This window comes from Danio rerio, chromosome 3, assembly GCF_052040795.2.
Source record: "Danio rerio strain M-AB ecotype USA chromosome 3, GRCz13ab, whole genome shotgun sequence".
Lineage (NCBI taxonomy): Eukaryota > Metazoa > Chordata > Actinopteri > Cypriniformes > Danionidae > Danio > Danio rerio.
The window spans coordinates 21,221,726-21,247,935 of NC_141023.1; the positions used below are offsets into that span (position 1 = coordinate 21,221,726).

The 26,210-nt window shown below is 35.3% G+C and overlaps 1 protein-coding gene across 2 annotated transcripts in view; it reads left to right on the forward strand.

Moving 5' to 3' along the window:
• Window positions 1-26,210, forward strand: part of crhr1 (corticotropin releasing hormone receptor 1) — a 225,810-nt gene that overhangs the window by 114,766 nt on the left and 84,834 nt on the right. For both annotated transcript variants that reach the window (XR_015480667.1, XM_087244227.1), the window contains exon 5: window positions 1,119-1,204. Coding sequence is in view for 1 of the 2 variants with exons in the window: in XM_087244227.1 (XP_087100353.1) it covers window positions 1,119-1,204 (86 nt within the window). In the remaining variant the exon portion in view is untranslated. The remainder of the gene's footprint in view (window positions 1-1,118; window positions 1,205-26,210) is intronic.

A 26,210-nucleotide genomic window follows, 5' to 3' on the forward strand; every position in this document is an offset into this window, starting at 1 on the left:
TCAGGATGAAGCACAGTATGTGTTACCATTAAACCGCAGAGCTCTTTGAAGCATGATGCAATTCTAACCCTATTTTCAGCCTCAGTACTCTAGGGTAAGACATTTGGATTGTTCTTGCTGGAGTGCAATATAAGTGTCTTTGGGTAAAATGCTTATGGCTTTACTGTACTTCAGCATTTCTGTCAGCAGAGTTCTGGAGTGCTCAAGTGAAAATAACATTGCCCCAGATTCTCACGTTGTTAGATTTCAGCCTCTTTTTTTATGGATTTTTTTTTATATGAAAACTTTCACAAGCTCCTACAATAGCTGTTCAAAGCTCAGTATAAGCCTTGAAGAGGAAACGTACCACTATGAAATGGGAAACCACTGAAATGGAAATGGGAAATGAAATCTAAAACACTTTCGTTCACAGCTGCACCAATACTGACACTCCATGTTTCAGAAGATGTTTATGAACCAAAATCGTGCAAAATATGTCTTCTGTTCTTTCAGTTTTATGTGGCACTTGTCTTTTTAGTGCACTGTATAGGAGGTTTGGAATCTATAATTTTTTATTTATTTTTTATGTGAGACTAGAGACCAGACTAATCAGATATTCATATTAAGGTCAAACCTCTATGCGTTATGAGGTCAGATATTGATCATAGACCTATTAACATCTCTAGTGGTTTCAGTCATGTCGGATAACTTTTAGAAGAGTGTAATGAATGACCTGCCATGCATGACGAAGTACCAGATGTTCAGAATAAATCTCATTCTAGTTACGTGCCTTAAAAATTAAAGGGAGAGTTCACTCAAAACTGAAAATTCTCTCATCATTTGATATTCCTCTACTTGTTCCAAACTAGTTTGAGTTTCCTTCTTCTGTTGAACACAAATTAAGATATTTATAAAACTTCAGCCACTGACTTCCATTGTATTTGTTGTTGTTGTTCCTACTATTGATGTCAATGGCTACTGGTTTCCAGATCTTTTCAGAATATCCTGTTTTGTGTTCAACAGAAGAAACAAATCACAGTTTAGAACCACCTAAGGAAAGTGTTATTAGTTGGGTGAACTATCCCTTTAATTGTGCTGTTGATCAGTCAATAACCAGTGTGATATCTATTTTTCCTCAGATAATGTGTACAGAGAATGTCTCGCCAATGGCACCTGGGCTAAGAAAGGGAACTACTCTCAATGCCAGGAAATTCTCAATGAGGAGGTACGTGGTTGCATTTTATTCTATTTAACCAAATACATTTATCCAGTTGTTTCAAAATCATGCATAGACTGTCATTTATGACATTTTAAACCACAAAATCAGTCTTAAAAAGATAGTTCACCTAAAAAAATTAATATTTGCTCACTATTTACTCACCCTTGAGTGGTTATAAATCTTTATGAGTTTATATCTTCCATTAAACACAAAAGAAGATATTTTGAAGAAAGCTGAAAACCATCTATAGTAGCACAAATGGAAAACACTATGGAGGTCAGTGGTTACTTAATGGAATTCAAGATTTCTTCAGAATATCTTACCTTGTATTCAACAGAATGAAGAAACTCAAACCAGTTTGGTACAAGTGAATGGAGAATAAATGATCACAGATTATTTTTATTTTTGGGTGAGCTATGCCTTTAAGCTGCACAAATTAAAATTTTCAACTGTAAATGTATACATTTTCTTTTTATTATTATTGGTAATATGCATTCCCATTAATTTAATTTTTGGATTTTTTTTCTTAAAAGCAAAATAAAAGCATGTCATATTAGATATTGCACATTCAAACTCTGTTGTTGTTGATTGTTTTTAGACTTTGTGAATCTAATATAATATGAAGGATAAAAGTGTGTTATTAAAGGAGGATTACTGAGTTTTTTCAAGCTGTAAAAGCTGCATACCAGAGCCCATGTGTGTTTGGTGAGAGTTGTCACTTGGAATCTTTAGCAAAGACTGTCACCCAACCTTCGGTTTGCTGTTTATTTGTTGCTTATTATGCTGTTTTATGTGTTCCAAAAGTTCCAGAAGGATGCTAGTTGGCAAATATTCTTGGATATAAATAGTAAATGCCCTGAGAACTGTTTTTTTTTTTTTTTTTTGCTTATGTGTCTTTATAATACATGTGCATTGGGTTGATTCCAATAAATGTTTTAAAATAAACCTGTTAGCCAGCACTCACTTTTGGGGATTTACACCTACCAAAATTAAATAGTAACAGTTCTTGACCCCAGTGAGCTAAAAACAAAACTTTTTGGAAAAAAAACACTTTGTGCTTTACTGTGGTCCATCTAGAAAGTTTCGTGCTAAAAATATGAAAAGTTATACATTATGAAGTAATGAGAAAAAAAATCGTACTGTGTTTTTTTCACATACAAACACAGAAAAACATTAATGTAATGACCTAGAAAAAAATATGCCTTTAAAGCCAAGTGTCTCGTGAGTTTAGATTTCAAATGTAATGAAGATGAGATTTCTCCAAAAGGTTTTCTTAGACTATATTGGTATCTTTCTCTCCCTCACCGTCAGAGGCACTTTCTCAAAAATGACCATCCCAAACTAAAACAGTAACAGTTGCTAAATAATTTGGTCTACATTCAAAGTTCATGCATCTTTGGAAATAAGGAAGACACTTTAGGCTTTACTATCCATCATGTAGAGCAGGGGTTTTTAAAATCTATCCTGGAAGTTTGGTGTCCACGGGTTGCAGGTTTTAGCTCCAACTTGCCTCAACACACCTGCAAGGATGTTTCTAGAAAGTAGGAGCTTGATTAGCTAGCCCAGGTGTGTCTGATTGGGGTTGGAGCTCCAGGACCGAGATTGAGAACCCCTGATCTAGAGTGTATAATGCTCAAAACAAAAACAAAAAAAAGTTGTAGATGCTTAAGTAAAAAATTGCCCCGCACTAAACAGTTTATTATTTCATAAACAAATGTAGACCTCTTAATTTTGAGATTTTGGGTTATTTTGCTTTTTATTAAGTTTTTCTTTACAGTCTAATTTAAAAAAAAAAACATCCAAAATACACATACAATACAATACAACAACAATTCTGAATCTAACCAATAAATCTTATACATAGAGGTCTGCATTCTAGAGATACAAAGCCTCGGGACCCGAACCAGTTTTCTTGCGGTGCGAGAATAATTTCCGAATAAAATGCCAACTCCTGAGACTCCCAAGCACGCATATGTATGTGTGTGAATGAGAGAGTGTGATGTTGTGTTTAGCTTGTTTTTGCAGTCCCTGTGTGTGTTTATGTGTGTGTGAATGAGAGAGGGCATGATGCTGTCTGTGTGTCACTTGCTTGGTGCTGTGTGTCTATGTGTGTGCGTGTGTGTGTGTATGTGTGTGTGTGTGTGTGTGTGTGTGTGTGTGTGTGTGTGTGTGTGTGTGTGTGTGTGTGTGTGTGTGTGTGTGTGTGTGTGTGTGTGTGTGTGTGTGTGTGTTGTTATAGGCTGTCTGGACTCTGTATAGCTGCGGGAATAGGTGCGGAGGGTAGAAAACGGGGCAGGTCAGGCAGCGGGACAACAAATGCTGAATATAAGTAGGAGCGGTCGGGTTCTGACTAAAACCTGGCGGGAGCGGGATTAAAAATTTAGTCCCCCGCAGATCTCTACTACCAAACGTTTCCAATCAACTGTGAAAATATGGTAATAAATATATATTTGTTACCCTATGAGACATACAGGTAGTATATTGCCTTAAAAGTGTAATTTTACTAAATCAATACTAAGTTTATTAAAGTTTATGTTTTATTAAATATGCATTTAAATCAGTTAAGTATATATTCAACCCCCTTTTCATGATTTTGCCAAGTACAATGCTATCCTGGATTAACATCTATGTTAATCCTGAAACATCATTTGTGTTCGAAAATGTAATCCATACCCACTTCCTACCTCTAAACCCAACCATAACTGTAAATTATTTTCAAAATCAGAAAGGAATTATAGTTGAATAACAATTATGTAGAAGTGCTTAAATCTAACTGTAATATAAACTGTGAATGTGTCCCTTAATTCTAATTGGCTGATTGAAATGTTGTTCCAAGACCAACATAGATGTTAAGCCAGGTACATGTCCTACTTGGTGAAATCAGCTTGGCATATTCAACCCGCTTCCTAAATCATAAAAAAATGTGTTTTATTTAGACTTTTTTTTTTTTTTGATGTGTCAGAGAAAATCCACCCAAACTTACTGTGATTTAAACCTAAGCGACTGTTGCAGGTGAATCTCTCTCTGAAACACATGCATGGCTGTACAACAGAGACATTGATGTCACACGTCTACAAGATTCATTAGCTGTCTTTTAGTGTAACTGAAGTAACGTGGGGGGGTTAATAATGTATGAACTTTTATCTTCCCTCAAAGGAACCAATTTAAGCAGCCATGCTAAGCCTTTGTACACACTGGGCTGGGGAGAAAGAGAAATCGCTTCTCCAATCACTGGGATGGAGGAGTGGGCTAGCTTGGATAATGCTCAGATTTATATTTAGACAGCAGGGAGGGCTTCTACCACAGCTAGGGGCTTACTGGAGCATGTGATTACTACTAGATGCTGTTTAACGCTAGTGACAAGGTTTTGCTCATTACTAAGAGCACTGCTGGAATTCGTGGGTTTTGTATTTAAAACTCAAAAAGAGCCTTTTATGTCATGCTGTTACTGTGATCTGTTGGAGAATTGGTTTAGTAGCTATTCTTGATCCGACCATGGTGGATAATGTATTGGACATGCAGGAGATACATAGTAACAACAAAAGGAGTAATTTCATAACAATCAGTGGAGACTGGGATAGTTACAAAACAAATGTTTTAAAGCTTCAAAATGCTTCAAAATGTTTTAAATGTTAAACAGGAAAATAGAATAAACGCTGCACATTTTTGGGGTTTGGTGTGAATTGTGCGCACCCTGTTATCATTGTGTCTGCTTGTTTATACAGTAGCTTTAATAATATACCCTCTTATAATATGAAGCCTTTTATATCTTTTTGTAATGTTATATCCCCATTTTAAAGATGACATGAGCTGCAGTCTGTTCTGTATTTTAGGACATAAACACATTGACCTTGAGTCTGAAAATGTGTCAAGTTGTCTTTTGAAACACATTAGGCTTTTGCTTAAGAGAGAAGTTAATAATCCGTTGCTTGATTTTAGTAATTTTTTTAGTTAAATAATGGCTAGCATTTTATTTATGTTTCCTAGTTATATTAGGATCTTTTTTATTCTTGTTTTATAAACAGACTTAACCCTTGGTTATTTCAATTTTGTTGCGTTTTCTAACTTTGTATGAGACCCGTAGCTATAAATAAAAATTAAATAAATAGGACACCTCTAAATTAATAAGGAGCCCGAGCTTCATCTCCTTTTCAAAAGAAAACAATTACAAAGATGTTTAAACAAGGAAGTAACGTAAAGTCAAATTTATTTGACATTTAACTTAAAAGGAGAAATAAAAATCTTAGGAAAAATAACAAACAAAATACTCAACAATTAAGTTTTAAAACCTCTTACCTGCACATGAAATAAAACAAGTGAAACAACATTCACTAACCTGCCTACTAACCACAACATGAGAAAACTTAATAAAATAAAAGGCACTGTCCTCATCACCTGTCTGAACACATAAATCCCAGTAAGACAACACTTAGCGTTAAATTTCGACAATATTGTTAAGCAAATACAACACAAGTTTTTTTTCACAAATATAAACAAAAACAAGCCAGGAGAGAGGAGACTCTCCGAACAATGTTCCAGCCTGGTTTAAATGGACTTCCCTAACATGTCGGCAAGCTTTTATGGGTCAACACCTAATTCTCTGCACCTGTGCACTCATAATGAAACCTGTCGAAATGACAGCGGATTGATGCAGAGAGAAGAGAACCACAGCAAACAGAGACATATACAACAACACAAATAAAAACTCAATACTTTTTTTGCATTATAGTCTTAATTTAAAAAAAAATCCATTAAAAAATGTCCAATCAGTTCTTTATTCTGAATGGCAGGAAAGAGTGGAATAAAATTGTTTAATGCACAGTTAGATCCAGTCAGTTTGTTCACAGTTGTGCTAAACTCAAACATTAATAGTTATCATGGTAACTCAGAGCCTTCTATCTGCATCTGAGATGTGGATGATGACTAAAGCGTAATGTGTAATCCCGGGGACATTGACGTGATGTTCACTAGGGAGAAAAAAATGGGGATCAAACACCTCAGCAAAATGATCAAAAAGCAATTCCAAGAAAGTTTGGATGTTAAATGCAATGAATTACGAATCTGTCATTTGTTAGTTCTCTTTAAATTGTGTTTAATTGATAAAAGTTCAAAGAAAGGATCATCCAGACTTTCATGAGCAACAGAAGCAAATGTATGTGTCTGTCATTGTTCAGGAAACGGCAGAGCAAAAGACATGAGTGACTTTACATGCACAAAATAAACTAAGAACTATCAACATTCAGATTATTTTAGTAACTTTTCTGTGGATGCGTGTTTACATGCAAATCAGTGAACTGGCTATACAGAAAAATGTGTTTTCATGACATTGTAAAGTTAGGTGGATCTCTCACGGACAGTAATGTCACAGATCAAACATCAGCGTAAGTTCAAAAATATAAACAAGAAATCTATCAGAAGCTGTACTGTTGTATTAGATCAAATCTGTACAGTTCAGATTTTTTTTTTTTTTTTGTGATTATGAATGATTATTCACAGATTAAAACCAAATATGTCCCTAACCCTACCCGCATCTCACCTCTCTACCCAAATGTTCTTCAATTCATTATGAACACAGTAAATACATTGTATTTACTTTGTATGAAAATACATAGTAGGGCGTCATGGTGGTTTAGTGGGTAGCCAGTTGCCTCACAGCAAGAAGGTCGCTCCTTTGTGCCTTGGCTGGGTCAGTTGGTATTTCTATGCGAAGTTGTATGTTCTCCCCGTGTTCGTGTGGGTTTCCTCTGGGTGTTCCAGTTTCCCCCACAGTCAAAAGACATGCGCTATATTGTAGGTGAAGTGGCTGAGCTAAATTGTCCATAGTATACAGTATGTGCATACGTGGGGGTGGAATTTCAGGAGTTTTCCGGGAGACAGAACAAAACGGGAAATGAATTGGAAATACGGGAGACTCCCGGGAAAACCAGGAATGTTGGCAGGTTTGAGTATGTGTGTGACTAAATAAGACTGTATGGGTGCATCCCAGTGATGGGTTGCAGCTGGAAGGGCATCCGCTGTGTAAAACATGTGCTGGCTAAGTTTGTGGTTCATTCAGCTGTGGCGACCCATGAATAAAGGGACTGAGCCAAAAAGAAAATGACATAATAGTTAAGGTTAATAGTTAAGGTTACCCAATATAAAGTGGCACCAATCTTGGAGGATACATATCATCTTATAAACATAACCATCTTTAGAATGTGCAAGTAAACACATTCAATGACATGGAAGCACATATTGTAAGTGCCGAGACATGTAGAATGCCTTGGACAGGTGTTGAGAATTAGCAAGTCTGCTAAAACACTTAAACAAACACATTTGGTTTGTGCAGTGTAATTGGGATGTCCATGTCAAATAAACGAACAAATAAAATAAATTCTACTGCCATCATGATGATGTCTTTCATGGACGTTTTTCACATTTTGCACTCTTTGCACAAGTAATTTCCTTGCAGCTGTTGTCACTTAATACCTGAACAGTGAGCATAAAGGGAAAAGAGTGCAAAAAATGTCAGAATATCTAGTAAAGTACAATTACAAGGGCTTTGGTATCTTAGCTTAAAGGCATTACTGTGGTACTCAGAGGAACGGCAGACTCCCTAAACCTTTAAGCCTTTCTGCACTAAGACAAAGTCCCCAGCGGCCTGTCTGACATTTGGACCTGCCACTGTAGGGCAAATGAAGTGCTGTAAGTCCTTGCTGCAGACTGTTTTAAATGTAGATGTCAGAAGAACTAAGCAGATTCTTGTACTTCCATTCTCGCTCTTGTGGATGATTTTTTTTCTTTTTTCTTTTATGCAATGTTTTTTCAGGTCTTCTCTTCTGTAATTGTGTCTGACTATTGTGGTCTGTAAAAAGTACTTCATGGCAAGAATAGACACCATGTTTTAGCAAGATGATAAAAAAGCTTCAATACAGAATCAACACTGATGACGGCATTCATATTCAAATTATTTTCAAATCAGAAACAGAAGGCAGCGAAGCTCACAGACAGAACGCCTGCTCTCAGCCAAGCGGCAGAGCTTATCAAGCCAGATTTGTTCACTAAATAAACATATGATTTGGAAAGCAATTTTTTTTGTTGATCACAGAACTCATCTCCTTGGTAATTAGCAAAAGTCACTTTACCATGGGAAAATATATTAAGCCAGTTGTTCAAAATTAGCAGCGCCATCAGGACAAGTGGATTGCTATGCAAACTGGGTGCAAAGTGTATTCCATCCAGCATTCCAACCTGATCTCACGAGGGAACGTAAGTGTTATACGTTCTGTCAGTTTACTGGCTGTATAGAGTTCAGTTGTATGAAAATGTATGTTTTTTTAAAAGGAGGCATGGCTCCTAAACCCAATCGTCGTTTGGGGGATAAGCAAATACTAAAATATACAAGTGAAGTTTATTCATAAACAAATTTCAAGAGGATCACGTGCTTATGATTGTTCACAACTGTTCCAACTTTAGCTAATGACTGATTATCCTATCAGATGATCCTTAACTCACTATAAATAACCAGACTTTTCTCTCATATCTTCGTCTTGAAGAAACCCGTCACGGTGGCCAGCGATTAGCGCTGTTGCCTCACAGCAAGAATGCCCCTGGTTTAATTCCTTTCCAAACCAGACGGCATTTCTGTGCGGAGTTTGCTCATTCTCCCTGTGGTCGCGTGGGTTTTCCCCGGGTCCTCCGGTTTCCTCCCACAGTTCAGAAACAAGCAGTCTAAACAATTAATCAAAATACATTAGCTAAACTCTGAGTACACCTTTCAGCATACATATCCGACACTTAGCTACAACAAGCAAGAAGGGGAGTCATCGAGATCTATCTGAGCTCAAACTCCCCTCTCGCCTTGCAAAGGGAGGGAGCCCAGGGCTCGAGGATCTTATAAGCTCAGGGCTCTCTCCCGGGACAGCACGTCAACGCATCCTATTCACTTTAAATGGGTGACATCAAGCATGGCCGAACTGGATTTTGGGTCTGTCTGTGCTGCTTCAGCAGCGTTGTTCGATGCCGAAGTTGTGAATTTCTCAAATTTTCAAGCACCAACGAAATTGTCAGCCAATTAGATCGCTTTAATCAAATACTTCAGTCCAAACAATAGCCGATTGCAGACTTAGTAGTTGATGCTAATGATTTTGCATAAAGGAGAAGTTTGCCACAATAATTGAGCATATGAAGAGTTTCGTTGCAAAACAAGATATATCCATTTTGAAAAATGTTGGTTGTTTGACATTATTATTTAAGACATCAACGGTCAAGTTCATTCACAATTTTTGTACATTAAACTATTACTTGAGCTCAGTGAAGTCCAGGAACAACATATATTCAAATCCAGGATATTTTTATTTACATTTATGTCCATAAAAAGTTTAGAAATAAGTAAAAAAAAAACATACCAAAATGCAACATATCAATCTCAACATTAAATTGGTTAAAAAAACAATACATCATAAATATATGGATTAGTTTATACAAAGATTAATTAATAATAATAAGATTCTTAGTTAGATTTGGCCAGAATGTACACAACATAACATAACTTTTTTTTTGTTTTGTTTTGCAAAACGCTATATCCTCCTTAGGCTATATTCTTCTACAATAATACCATTAAGAAAAGATAGTGAATCAATGTTTTGTTTGATAATTAAAATTAAGTTAGTTAGATAAACGACTTGTAGCTTGTTACAGAAAAAGTGAAGGGTGGCTCCTTTACACCACTGCTGAAAACCAAATCTGTATGATCAGGACTGAGCCGCGGTGTCACAGAGTCTGCAACACTAGCTCGCCTCGCCCTGTCATATTTAACAAATTATTTCACTGTAATAATAATAATTTATTGATTGTTGTGAAAAAGAAAAAAACGTTTATTTTCTCCATGACAAATTATTTAAAGAATAAACTTACAAAGGACATTTAGAAATGTCGCCTTACAGACAGGTATCTTGAGATGGGGAGGAGCGCAGGAAAAAAGGCGCTCACTGGCCTTCCTCTTGACAGCAGATGCTCGTATCCCACTGCATTTGTGTATTGTTGACAGATGCAGGATTCTGGTCCACTTTTGTAGCGTTTTGTGAAGTTGAAGGCTTCATCTTCTATTGCTAAATCAATGAGCAAACTTGGAGCACTTCACCGGCGTCGAGTCTCTTCCCAGGGGATGTTGAGCTCGCGCAGCATCCTGAACGTTCTATAACTGTTATATCACACTTTGTAAAGAAACTGGTCTGGCGAATATCGCGTTTTGTGAAAAAATGCATTTTGTAGTAGGCCTAAAATGTACATTCTTAAATGTTGTTAATGGCAGCAATTTACACATAGGTTACGGTACATCTGAACAGTGATTTCTAATAATAAAATCCAAATGTCAAAAAATGGCGTTTATCGCATTTTCCAACCAAATCCTTCATATGAATTAATAAAATCTTTGAAAGCTACTATAAGTCTAGTAAATTATATACTTGACTGTCTCTATTCATTATATACAGGCTTTTTAAAGCAGATATTGTATTGGTGTATGTATTTTGATAAATACAATCGACAAGGTAATCAGTCCCCATATTAGAGACTGGCAGCCTATAATGCTGTGTTTACACCAGACACGGATGAAGCATCAAGCGTAAGTGATTTACATGTTAAGTTAATGCAAAGACGCGAATAGACATACTGAGATGTGATACGTGCAAATGAGGCGTTGCGAATGGCATTATTTGCTCGAGTTAGAATATCAGAACTTAAGCGGACATTTGCACCACAATAACCAATCAGGAGCTTTGTCTTGTAGGGGCATGAGTATGATGTTGAGCTTGTTGTTGGTGTCCCGGGGAAAATCCTCCTGCCGACACTGGAGAACAGTTAATCAACCTGGGCTTGGCTCAGTAAGAAGCACCACTGAAAGCTTCCGTCATCCAGGTATAGTTTTTGGAGAAGTTGATGAGCTCACAGAGCTGGGTGCAGCTCTGAAAGAATCTAGTGGACTCAGGCACGCCTCCAAATGAATCAACACTGTATTTCAGTCTTCCTAAACCACATCAAGAACAGCTATTCTCTCAAAAATTAGCCATTTAGCAACAAAGCTAGAGTCACCGGGCAGACAAAAGCCCTGTTCATGATGCGAATCAACGTTTATTGTGAAGTGAATTTGAAATGCGAATGAAGTGGTAAACTCAAAATGTTCACGTGTCTATTTACACGCGAATATCATGGTTTATTCGCACATTCCACATCTAGTGTGAACACAGCATAATACAAATAACTGAAACATATTTTGGAGTAAAAACATCTTATATAAACCACTTCAACTGTTTTTCTGTGATTTAATTTAGTGCAATTATCACAAAATTCTGAAGCTTTTTTTTTAAAATGTTACAGTATTTTTCTACCTCAATAATGCTTTGTTTTGAAGCAAATGTTGCTGCATTAGTAATACATACATTCAGTTTGATTAATCAATCAGCATATAATGAAATGAATTTAATTGGCAGAAAAAAAATCTAAAATAATCATACTTTAAAGTTTATCTGTAATTCCACAATTATTATGACCTGCTAAAGCTAATTTTGAAAGGAGGCGGCGCAGTGGGTAGCACAATCGCTTGACAGCAAGAAGGTTGCTGATTCAAGCCCCAGCTGGTTCAGTTGGCATTTCTGTGTGGAGTTTGCATGTTCTCCCCGGTTTCCTAAGGGTGCTCCGGTTTCCCCCACATGTCCAAAAATGCATGGTATAGGTGAATTGGGTAAGCTAAATTGTCTGTAGTGTATGTGGAAGGGCATTCGCTCCGTAAAACATACCGGAAAAGTTGGCAGTTCATTCTGCTGTGGAGACGCCAGATTAATTAGGGACTTAGCTGAAAAGTAAATGAATGAATAAATTAATTATTTTGAAAGGCTTATTAAATTGAATACTTTTCTCAGTAATGCTTCATTTGCTTTATTTAAGCAAATATTAATACATATGATCAAGAAGCACCATCATCAGTGCCATTTTTTTTTTTTTTTGTAATATATATCACATGTAAGCTGAAACAGATTATACATTGAAGCATGGTTTGTTAGGGTGGTAAAATATTTGGCTGATACAACAATATGATAATCTGGAATCTGAGGGTTTAAAAAATCTAAATATTTGGAAATTACACTAAAAGATGTTTAAATTAAATGCTTAGCAATGGACATTACTAATAAATAATTGAGTTTTGATATATTTACAGTAGTAAAAAAAGAAAAATCCATCATTTCGACCCATACAATACATTTTTAGCTAGTGTCAAAAATATACCCTTTGAAACATAATACCTTCTGTGGTTAAAAGGTTTTGTGGCCCAGTGTCATGTACAGTGTGTGATTATTATAGTTCAATTATTGAATCAGTCAACATTTTATATTTTTCCATTAAAGTATTAATTAAATGCATGGAACTTAAGCCCGGAAAATGCTGGTGAAATGTCACATTTGTCAGCTTGTTATGTCTTCAGATCGTAGTCTGTTAAACAGTCAAACTAGCATTGGAGTTTAATAAACAATGCTTGCTTGTGTTTAGCAACAAGAAACATTCATTCTGGCCTAACAATGAGCCGTGAGCTCTGCCCTGTAGCAAAATCACAGCATAATACATTCATTCATGTCTCCTTATCCAAACTGGTGCATGAAAATAAACACTGCTGTTTTTTTGAGAACAAACATTAGTTGAACCCGAGGTGACGATGGCATTTTGTGAACACTGTCTAGCACAGAGAGGAACAAAAAACACTCAATTATGTTTGGATTACTAGACAATTAAAACAACAGCAATTATACTCCATAGTGATATTTATGCGATACACACAATTTGGCTCATGTGCTAGTTGGCACAAGGTGCGGCTGGGACATGTGATAGTTCCTAGGTAGTTGAAAACCACCCACTTACCTACTGTATCACACACACAAACACACACACACACAAAATACCAGGCAGACGTGCGTTAGATGCCCGCTATCTGTGCCATCTGTTTCCTACAGGATTGCTGATTTAATAATTAATAAGTTTGCTCGCACAGGACAACAAGTGGTGACTCGGTGGTGCTCACAGCTTAGGCAAATGTGGAAATGGAGCCAGCAGGGGAGGCTGCACTTGCGTGGGTTTGGCCCTGGGGGATGAGATCGGTCAGGCAGGTTGAGTAAATCTACAATCACTGCACTCCTGGCTGAAGAAAAAAGCGCCGAGAGGCACTGCAGAGTGGCAGCTGTCATGGAATTCAAGCAGAATAGACTGGTTATTATCAACTGATATACAATGAAGACAGTAATGTTTACTTATGATAATAGATGGATGATCCTGCAGGTGCAGATGCTATTAGGCGCAGAGGTTGATATTTATTCACACATAACATATTTGTACAGTTTTTCTTAAATAAGTAAGCCATTATAAGTATTTTAAATCTAAGAAAGGCATTATTTTATCAATAGTAAACTTTTTCTTTCTTCATTTTGCTTTTGATGTTACAATATATTTGAAGGAAACAACAATAAGAGTCTCAGATTGATCCATTGGCAGTCCAATATAAACAGCAAAGCATCATATTTCACTTATTTGGACAAATTTTATTAAAAGATTTTATTAAAATTATTTTTATTATTAAAATTATTTCATTAACCAATTCATAATTTATCTTATTGCCTATATTTATAATTTCATTGCAATCAATCGATATTTTCCTTTCAATCGATGACGATTTTCGGTCATTCTATGGATCATTCCCCTCCACACAGTTCTAAGTAAGTTAGTTAGTCAGTTAGTCAGTCAGTCAGTCAGTCATTATTAAACAAATTAAACATACAAGTGTACAATGTACTTTATATTTTCATAAAAATAAGGTAGTGTGTAATAAAGTATATTTTAATATTTGAGTCCATGCCAAAATTGTGCCCAAAGTTAAAAAACCATCCAGTAACCTGTCTGTCAGTCTGTTATATTATTTTAACGTTTACTAATCAAATATTAATATTTACCAGAAGTTGATTTGAAGTCGTTTTTCATTACTAAAACAGTTTATTGTTGTTGTGTTTTTCCAATATGGAAACACTGAAAAGGGCCAAGACCATCGTTTCCCTCCCTCTTGGGAATTTCATAACCTTCCTGTGTAACCCTCCTCTGATTCTCTGAAATGCAAAAGCGCGTGCCTTCCGCTCTAGAAGATTCAAAACATATTTTTCTAAACTAGGTTTGAGAGAGCCAAGAGTAGTCTGGGGATTGATTTGAGCAATAAAAAGCAGCTTTGTCATTTACCTGCGAGATTTCCGAGCCAAAAATATACAAACTGAATCACAGAAGGGAGCACACAGCAATCCAGTGTCTCCTCTCCCAGAAATAATGAGATTTCAATTTGAAACAAAAAAGGAATCTCCATTTTGCAGCAAGGTAGGGAAGGCCAGTGACCGGTTCAGGCCCTCTAGCCTGGCATGTCCAAGACATTTCTAATCCAATTGCGCAAATAAACCATTACCTTCAGATGTTCATTGAACCACAAGATGTTGGAGTGTTTTTTTTCTGATTATCTTTTTTTTTCGCTCTCTAAGGTTTTCTTAAAAAAGAAAAGAATTATCACTGAAGCAACTGTCATATTTTCCCTATTAAAATCTAATTTCCATTCCCCTACATCCTCATCCCTCTTCATTGATGAAAAAATTCCTTGTGTTTTGAATGAAGTGTTCCTTGTAATAGGGATGGAGATTCATGGAAGAAGGCATTAGGTTTAATAGTCTTTAACCTCAATGAGCAATTGTCCTCAAACCACCTGCTTATTAGACAGAAACATGAACAACATGAAGTGAGCTCATTTGCTTCCTGTGACCCCTGTAAATTACCTATTGCTTAGAGAAGTTACACTTTCAAAAGTTATACAAGGTTTTTATTATTTGTTTTGTTTCTGTTTTTGTTTTGTCGTTTGTTTTGTTGTTTTGATTGGTTTTGTTTTGTTTTGTTTTTGTTTTTTTTTATTTAGTTTAGTTTTTTTGTTTAGTTTTGTTTTGTTTTTTGTTTTGTTTTGTATTATTTTTTGTTTTGCATTTGTTTTGCTTTTCATTTAGTCTTTTTGCACATTGGTCACCTACCTTTTATCACCGCAGACAGGTCAATGCTTGACAATTTTACCGTGGACCCGGGGGTTGTGAGGGGTGGGTGGGTTTCTTTAGTTGCCTGGTGACCATCAACTGGTTTCTCAGAGGGTGATAAGCTGACAAAACATTGCTGTCACTCTGATACAAGTTTTATTTATGGAGAAAATTACAAAGCAATGCAGTGTTTTGTCTGAGATTATTAGTCTACCGACATGTGTATACAAAGTATTAAGCTGATCTGTCAGTTCTTGTCACATTACTTGTAATTCATTCAACTGGATGCATCTGGAAAGTGCGAGCGAGTCACACATCTTGCGTTCACAAGCTGCATTTCTCCGTGAAAACACACAATATGTCAACATTTTTGATTTCCAGCAGTATTTCTTACTTATTTTGCTGCTTGTGGGTTAAATTTGGGCACTCAAATGATCAAGATTTAAGTGAGAGATACGGTAATGTTTCAAAATAAATGATTTTTTAAATAAAAAATAATAATAAACGGTTAATAACCGAAATGGAAATAATAAAAGATTTCTTGTGCGGCTCGAGTAACCCCACCAGGTCCTATGCCATCCAACCTGCTCCGAGCTGGTATCGAATCGTCGACCTTCCGCATAAGAATCGGTTGCTCTACCAAGGAAGCTAAATACCATAACCTCTAGCTTCTGTCGCTAGAGCACCTTTAGAGGTCAGTGGAGTGAGGTTTACCTGCACAGGCGGCCTCCTTTACACTCCCTACCAATTAATCCACAGACTGTTACCGGTCTGCGGCCCAGTGGCTCAGGACCACTGATTTAGCAGATGCTTTTGTCCAAAGCGACTTACAATTTAGGAGGTATTCAGCAATTTAACAAGAAGAGTAAAAAGTGCTGTTTATGTAAAGTATCTTGTTTGTGCTCAGAGAATTTTGTGCTAGAGTAGGAGTTTTTTTAGAGAGAGGATTCACTAGGGTTCAGGTGTTCTCAGACGAGATGGGTTTTTAGTTGTTGTTTGAAGAATACCAGTGTATCAGCAATCCGAGTGAGAATGGGGAGAACATTCCATCAGAGTGGAACATTAAATGAAAAATAAAATGGAATATAAGCTTGCCATCTGCATGAGCCCATTTGTTTCATGTGGCCCCTTAAAGTTACCTGAAGCTTTGAGAAGTTACTCTCAAGAAACAAGAAAAGGTTACACAAAGGCTTTACTTTTCAAACTTTTATCGGTCAGTTGTTCAAAGAAGCAGTTTTTCTTACTGTTAATTACATTTAGTACCCTTTCACATTACTGTATTGACCTTGTTTTGCAATGTGGAAGTGTTCTCGTTTTGTGATTGTTTAATAACTTTAGATTCAGTTGCCTTTATGGAGAAATGAAAGGGAAAAATAAACTAAAAGAAAACAATTAAACTTGCCCCACTCATAAGTGTCTTCATGACAATACATAAAAATTAGAATAAGAATAAGAAAAGATCCATTTGCAACATAACTACGAGCTGTTTTTAACCTCAAAAAATCAATGGAAGTGTATGAGACTGAAAGTCTTAAGGCAAAAATATTTCATTGGCTCATATATGAAGAATAAGGTCAATAAAGAAACTTTTGTACAATTTAACATCTTCTGTTGTGTGTAATATCACTGAATGTCAATGTAAAATTTTAGAAAAGTTTAAAACAGTGTTTTAAATTGAGTTATTGTCTCCAAAATAATTTTCGTTTCCTGTAAAATGATTTTTACAATGGTTTTTATTGGCTGTCAGTGAACGTCATCTGCTTAACTTCAAACACTGAAGCTGAGTTGGATCTACAAAACTGCTACAGTAGCTTTGCACACATTTCTGGCATAAATTCAAAACACAGACAATGAAACTTGACAAAGTGGTACATAGAAACCACTCTGCCCGCTAGCATTCCGTAAGTGTGATTGCAGAGCAACATGGACAGAATGAAAAAGTCGAAATGCTAAATATGTTTATCTGGCTCTCAATGGTGTCGGCTACTTGCAAAACACTTGGTGTACAGCGATAACAGAAACATAAATCAGCCTTTACTTGCAGTATAGAAGCACTATTTTAAATGCTCTTATTGACATATGCAAGTTGATTTACATGGCATTATGTAAGTAAGTATGGTATTATATAAAATATTGCATATTAATAAATGATATAATCCATCCATGAGGTATTCTGATCATAACCCATCCAAATCCATGAAGTATTTTGTGCTGGAACTTCACAAGGTATGTTCTTAGGACACCTGAAAGATATTACATCTTGTAAAATTCACAACATGTCCACATTAAATGTCCTAAAATATTCAAATAATCATAAGTCTCACAGTGTGTATTTTTTTGCAAAGGATATGTTGACATTTGCAGACACACAACAGTAGAATTTCCTGAGAATTTTGTCCTGGACATGCTTGCGAAAGCATAATCGCTCCATGAAATTTGACACAGTTGTAAACTGTCACTGATGAGGTTTCCGTCTGCTTTGTAGTCATTTATAGACCGAAATTTTGGAGCCAAGACCTCTCCTAAAAAGGCTGCGTTTCCTCTTTTTCCAGCGCCTGAAGCATTTCGCAGGGTACAGAGGTGCTAAGATTGTTAAACCCTCATGCTGTCTCAACACAAGAAAGCACTCTGGAGAGAAAAGTGCAACAAGAGGGCATCGACAATGCGTCTGCAATTGCCTACAATCTCCCTGCAGGGTCCGTAACAGATAGGGTGCTAATGCAAGAATGTAGTCTGCTTCCTCCAGGCTACAATCCGCTGAGAACGGCCCACTTTTTAGGTTGCGTTTTATGTATTTAACGCAGTCGAATTTCTTCTGAAAAGCCCACATGAGACTTTGTATTGTAAAAACACAAAATGACAAACTCTCCCACAGGCTCATCGGCTGCGATTCAGTCTGCCTGTAGACGACCAGTAGTCTAGCCAGGAGACAGCAGCATCCCGAGGGGGAACGTTTTGCTCTGTGTTGGGGAGCGTGGCGTGTGTGTGTTGGTGTGCCGAGTCTCTTCTTAAAATAGGGCAAGCGTGACACGATGCAGGGATCAGGAGAGGCTGCTTTGAAGAGCCCTTCTCTCAGGATTTAGTTAAAAGAAGTGTGGCATCAGAGGGGCAGAGTGTGAAACCCTGCTAATGCCCAACTCATAGAAAATGTGGAGGGTTTTTAGAGGCCTTTAGTCTGACAGTTGAAAAGGGGAGTTTTGAGGTAAAGTGTGTCATTTCAGAGAGACACTCAACAGAATTGTAAAATGTAGCCATCAGTTGCTCTCTCTTTCTTTCTTTCTTTCTTTCTTTCTTTCTTTCTTTCTGTTGATCGGTAAGTTCTAATCACTAATCACTTATCTATCTATCTATCTATCTATCTATCTATCTATCTATCTATCTATCTATCTATCTATCTATCTGTCTGTCTGTCTGTCTGTCTGTCTGTCTGTCTGTCTGTCTGTCTGTCTGTCTGTCTGTCTGTCTGTCTGTCTGTCTGTCTGTCTGTCTGTCTGTCTGTCTGTCTGTCTTGCTTTAATTCTTGCTTTCAAGTAAGCAAAACGTTATTAGAATTAATCAAAATATTTTATTCATTTATTTATATTTTTAGATATCATTTAAATAAAAATCCTAATTAAAAAAGAAAGTTAAAAAATTGATCTTATGTTTAAATTGAAACAAAGATTCTAAAAATGACAGTTGTTTCTAGCAAAACAACTGTTTTCAAAATTAATGATTTAATAATTATTTTAAAATAGAAAAAAGGTATAATTATTTTTTGTGTTTCTTGTATGTGTACTATTCTATCAACAGTATTTTACAGCATTTTAACCTTTGTTAACTAAAATTAATAGAAATACAAATATAACTGTTTAATAAAGCTGTTTTGATAAATGCAGCACTAAGAAATGGATAAAATATTATGTAGCTTTATATATACATATGTGTGTGTGTGTGTGTGTGTGTGTGTTATATATATATATATATATATATATATATATATATATATATATATATATATATATATATATATATATATATATATATATATATATATATATATATATATATATATATATATTAGAAAAATAATATATATAATTACATATATATATAATTTAGAAAAATAAATGTTACAGTCAATATTGCTTTTATTACTATTAAAATATAATTATACTAATAAGAAGAATAAGAATAATAAATTATTAAATTAGATTTATAAACTACTTTTGAACAGTTATTTTATATTGCAATAACATTTTATAATATAAAGTTTTTTACTGTATTTTTGATCAAATAAAAGCAGTATTTGTGAGCAGGATAAGCTTATTTGTAAACATTTTAAAAATCCTGCCGACACCAAACTTTTAACTTTTGTAGTGTATATAAAAAATTTCCTAAATGATATTTAACAGAGGAAGGAATTTATCACACTATTTCCTGTATTATTTGTTTTTCTTCTGCATAAAGTCTTATTAATTTTATTTAGGCTAAAATAAAAGGAGTTGTTTAATTAAAATAAATTTAAATTTAACAGAAGGGCTAATAATTTGTAGTAATGAAATGTTCAGTTAGTCATCATCATGTCATGCCTTCATAAAAAAAAAAAAAAAAACTGAACAAAATATTATAATTAAAAGTATATATAAAATGAACAATATAGTCAAATCACAGCATTATGAATATATTATTATTATTATTGTTGTTATTATTAGACATTCGTTTGGACGTAAAGCTGCTCTGCATGTGTGTGAAAGAGAAAAAGAAAAATGAACAGACGATAAATAATATTGCATGCGGAAATGCCCCATCTGTTTAATTTTATGACCATCACTAACAGTTAAACAAACTGGAACCTGTTTTGAGTGCATGGGAGTGTTTTGCATGTAGTGGCAGTTGGTCACATTTTGGCAATCTAGTCTATAATAAATAACATTATTGATAAAGTGAGTTGTTCTTTGATCAGGTGTAGTATCCTGTAGTGTATACTGTGCTGCAGTTTTCATATCTTGTATCGTGCGCATATTTAAAATTTTGAGGTAATAAAATCTCTGAAGATTCTCTTCATGTGTGTGTTGCAACTAGATTTCAATCTTGGTTGGATTTTAAAACTAATGTAGTCTGAGCCTGCCTTTATTGTGTGTTATTTTTCTCTGTGTTTTTGTTAAAAGATAATAGGAAGGGCATGACGATTACTAACTGAAAATGTCAATCTTTTCCTGTGTAAACTATCCTTTTAACGTGATATCAGTTGTTTTTATACAGTAAACATTTAAAATTGATCATAGTGCTTTCCAGAAGACATGTGCTTTGGCAGATATCTTTATTCTTGTTTCTGGGAAAGCAGAGATCAATCTTTAAAAGTCTGCCTTTTTTTTCTAATGTCTCTAATGGGGATTGCAATGTTATGTTGAGCACAAAAAAACGTATTCATTGTTCTCTGAATTCTCTCCTAAAGGATTACCTCATCCCCAAAGCTATAAGCACATCGGACCATGCCGTTTCTGATCGATTTGTCGTCTGAGCGATTGCTTCTTGGTTAAATTGCGCTGGCTTGTTCATGAGCCTTGTGGATTTGTAGGCACTGGATTCCAGAACTGCCTTTGCTCCTTCTGTTAGTACAGTCTGCTTTTCTGGTCTCGGTGGTCCGCAGGGTCTGCAGTGACCGGTGGGGGTTTGGTCCTGTGACGACCGCAGGAATTCAGTGACAGATTTTTGCACCAGGAGGACACAGTCAGGGGTAGAGGAAAAGAAGGGTGCTGGGCCCATGATGAAAAAGCACATGATGCCTACTTTATATTCTCACACACACACACACTAACCTGAGTGTTACGTGATCAACATATGCTTCATGGATTCATTTGGCTGGACTAATAATACTTTTTTCCACAAACATAAGCATGTTAATCTTAAAACCGTGCAATTTGAATATTCACAGTTTTATAAAAAAAAATAGCAATTATTTGGTTATTAATGCATCAGATACTCACTTTTTGCTGATTTCCAGATTTCTCTCATTGAAAAGAACTAGTCCCTTGTGACTAATGCATCTTGTACAGTAATTTTTTTTTCTCATTCATAAGTAACATGAACAACAGCTTTCACACATCTTTCATCATGCATCACGAAAACACTTTGTGACCCACTCAGAATATTTCTGGGTTGTGACCAATGTTCATTTTGTCAATGGAAGTAAGTGCAAACATTGTTTGTTGCCTACTGTAGCTTGAAATAAACAATCTTGACAGGGCTGCTGCACCAGTAATGTGACTGAAAACTATAAATGAATGTGCTTTGATCCATTTATCTAATGAATGAACAGCGCAATACTGTTGGTGCACAAAGACGAGACTGAAATGTATTCATAAAGATAAAAACTAACATCATTTTTTTATTTTAAAATATGCATATTACTGGTGCATTACTTTCTTTTTTGATGTCATTTTCACTGATGGAATTTACACTGGTTTTGACAAGTACACTTTTAAAGAGGCCAAACCATGAAAATCTGACGTTTGCATGTTTATGCATTATAATCAGTTCTCTCGTGCATCTATTAACCTAGAAAACGTAATAAAGGACAACCCAGTGACTTTGTTTTGGTAAGTCATTTTCTGCAAGCAAGTGTGCCATGACGATTTTATTCTCCACCCATGTATTGACTGCAGGAGACCAACATTTGTAATGTAATGTAATGTGTGCATTTATATAGCGCATTTATTGTGTATGGCCATACGTCTCTCCACACCCCCACCACTGTGCAGTATTCAGTTAAATGATGTGAAGGCAGCCACAGGACAATTGCACCAGTGCGCTCAGCACACACCAGCTATAGGTGGAGTGAAGAGACAATGATTCAATTAAATTCACTTCTATTTGTATAGTGAAACACTGTCAGTCCAGTTTTCAAAGTTTATGTTTAGTTCAGTGTAGCTCAGGTCAGTGTGGTTTAAACAGGATTTCCGCCTGGATTTTGCCAACCCAAATTTAAAGGGCACCTATGGTGAAAAGACTACTTTTCAAGCTATTTGGACAAACATATGTGTATATATAGTGTAGAGACCATCATATTAACATTATCATAAACGGTGGACCAATTACAGCGGTTTTCAGACCGACCACAACTTTACATAGGAGTGAATTTTGGTGGTTTCTGCACATGCCTGTAATCATAAGAAAAAAGAAAAAGTGTCTCTACCATAATCTATGCAAAAGTTATTGTATTCAAACTGATGAGAGGTGCTATACAAGCCACAGGGATCGATCATTGTTTTCATATTTCATTATTCTTTTGTTTGATCAAACATGATTCACTATGTTTGGACCACATCAGACATATAAAAGGAATACTTATGCACATCACCTCAAAAACAGAGGAGAATGGCCCTGAAGCACACAGCATAAGGTAAGAGATGACAGCTTTCTGTGCTATCTGGGGCTGGTTATTGATCATAAATGTATTGTTTTCACTTCTGCACCATGGAAACACAGCAATTCACTTGACAACTGTTTGATATATGAATATAATTCAGTAAAAAGAATGCTAGAACCGTATGAGCACCGTCAAGAGCCTTTATTTGAGCTATAACTTGTACATGTGTCATATGAAAAATATGAAAATGAACCAATGTAAAATACCCAGCTCGAGTATCCAAAAAACTGTGCATTTAAGTGTAAATAACTTTTGTACAGTAGTATAAAAATGAAAGTGAAAAAACAAAGTGAAAGTGACCTACAGTATAATGACATATGATGGTGTGTTAGGTGCTGTAGTGCTGTCCCAATCCTTTGGGGTAAATTTTGAAGTCCTTCCCCTTCACACTTGGTTTTAAGGGCCAAGGGGAAGGGAAAAGGGTACTGTAGGGGTAAAAAAAATAGAATTGGGATTGGGCCTTTTGTCATCATGGAAATGGCCATAGAATGTCCTCTAAGTGATGTGTTGTATGTTTGCTGGACTGCTCCTCAAGTAAGGGTCAGTTCAATGCTGCATTTGAAGCATAGATTATGTCAACAATCTGTGCTCTAACTATATAAGCAAAACAAGTATGTTGTTCCTTAACTTACTGAATTTTATGCATGCTTGTGACAACTGCCATTAAATATCATTAGCTCAGTTATCATTTTATATGCAGAGATGACATCGTTTAAGATAAACAAGTACTTCAAAACATGGCTTTGTCTGTCATAACAACTTGACGTTACTAAGACAATATAACTTGTCATAAATCTGTCATAAACATGATTGTCATGAGGTCATTATAAATGTGTCATGAATATTTTTCGTCACTTTTTTAAGTGGAAAAAAATGAGTTTGTCATCAACTCTTATCAGTAAAAGAGTCTATACACTGTCATTTTATTATAACTGCACCATTAATATTTAATGACATTTTAATCAAACATTCTGTTGTACTGTAGTTGAGGTCATAAAAAATATCAATGACGCTGTTTTAAATTTCATGACACTGATTACTGATTAGGCATATAGACACATATGAACTTCAGCTGTATCTGAGTAGCTGTGCTGTAATACTGAGCCAAAACTAATGGCTTAATTAAAGAAACGATGTCAGATTGGCAATCATCATGATAGTGGAAACCATGAACATCTGCCTTACTCATCACTGAGCAAAATGTTCATAACAGTTAGAAACAGTTTTTGGTAGGATGCTGTTAAGTCAGAGTGGTGGAATATGATCCTCTTGTGCGAGGATAATGATTACGGATGACTTTTTTTTAGCATGTGATCAGGATGAGGGTCAGTCTGCATATTGGCTGCTGTGGGATTCTGAGTTATGCAGTTTTAATGCTTATTTTATCATGAATGCCCATGAGCCACATAAAATCTAATCAGTGAGCAACAGATAAGTGTAATAACGCAGAAAATTGAAAGATTAAAGGATTTTAAAAGGTAGGCAATTTAATCGGGAATGTGATGATGGACTGATGGGATTGTAATTTCTTAATATAACCAAATCAGATGCAGTTATGAAATATGAAACAAAGTAATAAACTACTTTTATGTGAGTTGTTTAAATAATAATACATATTTTACAATATTTACATATATAATATTATAATATTATATCTAGCATATTTACAATATACAATATTTTAACATTTTTCCTAAGGATGATTCTGATTAAAAATAATTATTGTATATTATACATATATGAATGTATAGTTGCACACACGCATAGATAAATAGAATTTAAAAAAAATTCATTTTGAACCAATGAGGGTTTATGCACCAGTGAAGGGTGCATAAAGTTGTCCACAATTTCAATAAAAACAATAAAAATAAAAAAAAGAAACCTGAAAACATTTTTTATTTACTATGAATATTTTTATTAATTATATAATTGAAACTATAGTACAATTAATTAATGTATTTTATTTTAGTGTCTATATGAAGAGTTCAGATGCAAAAGTCGCTAACTGCCATTTCCGGCAAAAATTAGCTAATGGCTTTAAGAGAATGGTTTAGGCATGTAGTACATGTTCAACAAACATTTTTGCTTCAAATTATTTAAATCCCAGCGTCAGCACATTCAGAAATAACAGTTAGTTTGCAAAAGCCTCTAAACGCTACTTGCCTTTGACAGCAAAAGCCGCTATATGCCAAAAATCAATCAGAAGGCGCAAATCGAATCATGTTTTTAATGTAATACACCAGCTTTTATGAGGAGGCTGTTTTATTCTAATTCTGATTTTAATGATTCCGAGTTCGATGAATTGGAGCCTGTCTGACTGTCAGTGAAGGGCAAATAAAACACCCCTTACCTTAAAACTCAAAGTAAAAGAAAACACACTGTACAGTTGGAAGTGTAACATAAATTCATAACTTGTCATAACTTGTTAGTGCAGCGACTCTACTTTGAATAAGTCCAATTTACTATACATTAAACGGCAACTCCATTTCACAAAAGACGAAATTGCCGTTCTTTTATCCCACATTTATGCGTTGAAGATAAACAAGAGATGAAAAAGAGACCAAGACCTTGAGTATGGTACCCAGTAGGCCTACTTTATGTTTTATTTGCTAATGTTAGCTATTTTTTTTAAATATATAAATATAATCTATAAAAGTGTATATTATTTATATTACTTCATATTACATCTGATAAGCTTTTTATATTGCTGTCACGAGGAACTTGATGGCAATAGAGTGTGGATCCAAAATGCAGGATTTATTATAAAGAGAATGGTCAGACAGGCAATGATCACAATTAGGAGCTAATGGTTGTATACAGGGATACCAGAGTTGTGGTTGAATAACAGGCAAATGGTCAATACAGGCAACGTGAACAAACAAACATGGCAGGACAAGGCAAGGAAAATGTGTCGTAGTGTTAACTTGACAGATAAACAAGACTCAGCAAAGAGGTGTGCGTGTGTGCTGTGTATGCAGTCCATATAATCAGATCATGAGCAGCTCCCAGCCGTGAGTGTGTGAAATCAACAGAATAAGGAACAGGTGCATATGAGTGGTCCATGACTAGAACTTATAGTCCATATATTGGCAGACTTGTAGTTCTTTAGTGAACTGTGTGTTTAACAGCAATCTGCAGCCGCTAGATCGCTGGTGATCATAACAATTGCACAGATATTGATGTTTCACAATGTTTTTACACAACATTATTTGAATCTAACAAGCTTACAATGTTTGCAATGTTTACATTGTTCTACTTACATTAAATCTAAATCCCAAATATCAAAAATTACAACAGATTGTTAAGATTTAATTAATGATAATAAAATAATTTCTGATTGTATCTTTTGGGATTTTTTAACTAATAATGCTCGATTACAAAAAAGAAGTCTGATGGATTTAGAGGGTATAAAAACAGTTTTATTAATGGCAAGAAGGCATTACATGAATAAAAAAGACAGAAATAAAACATTGAAGAACATAATTATTGAGTCTGAATGTCTTTTAATTATTTGAAATAAAAAAAAAAT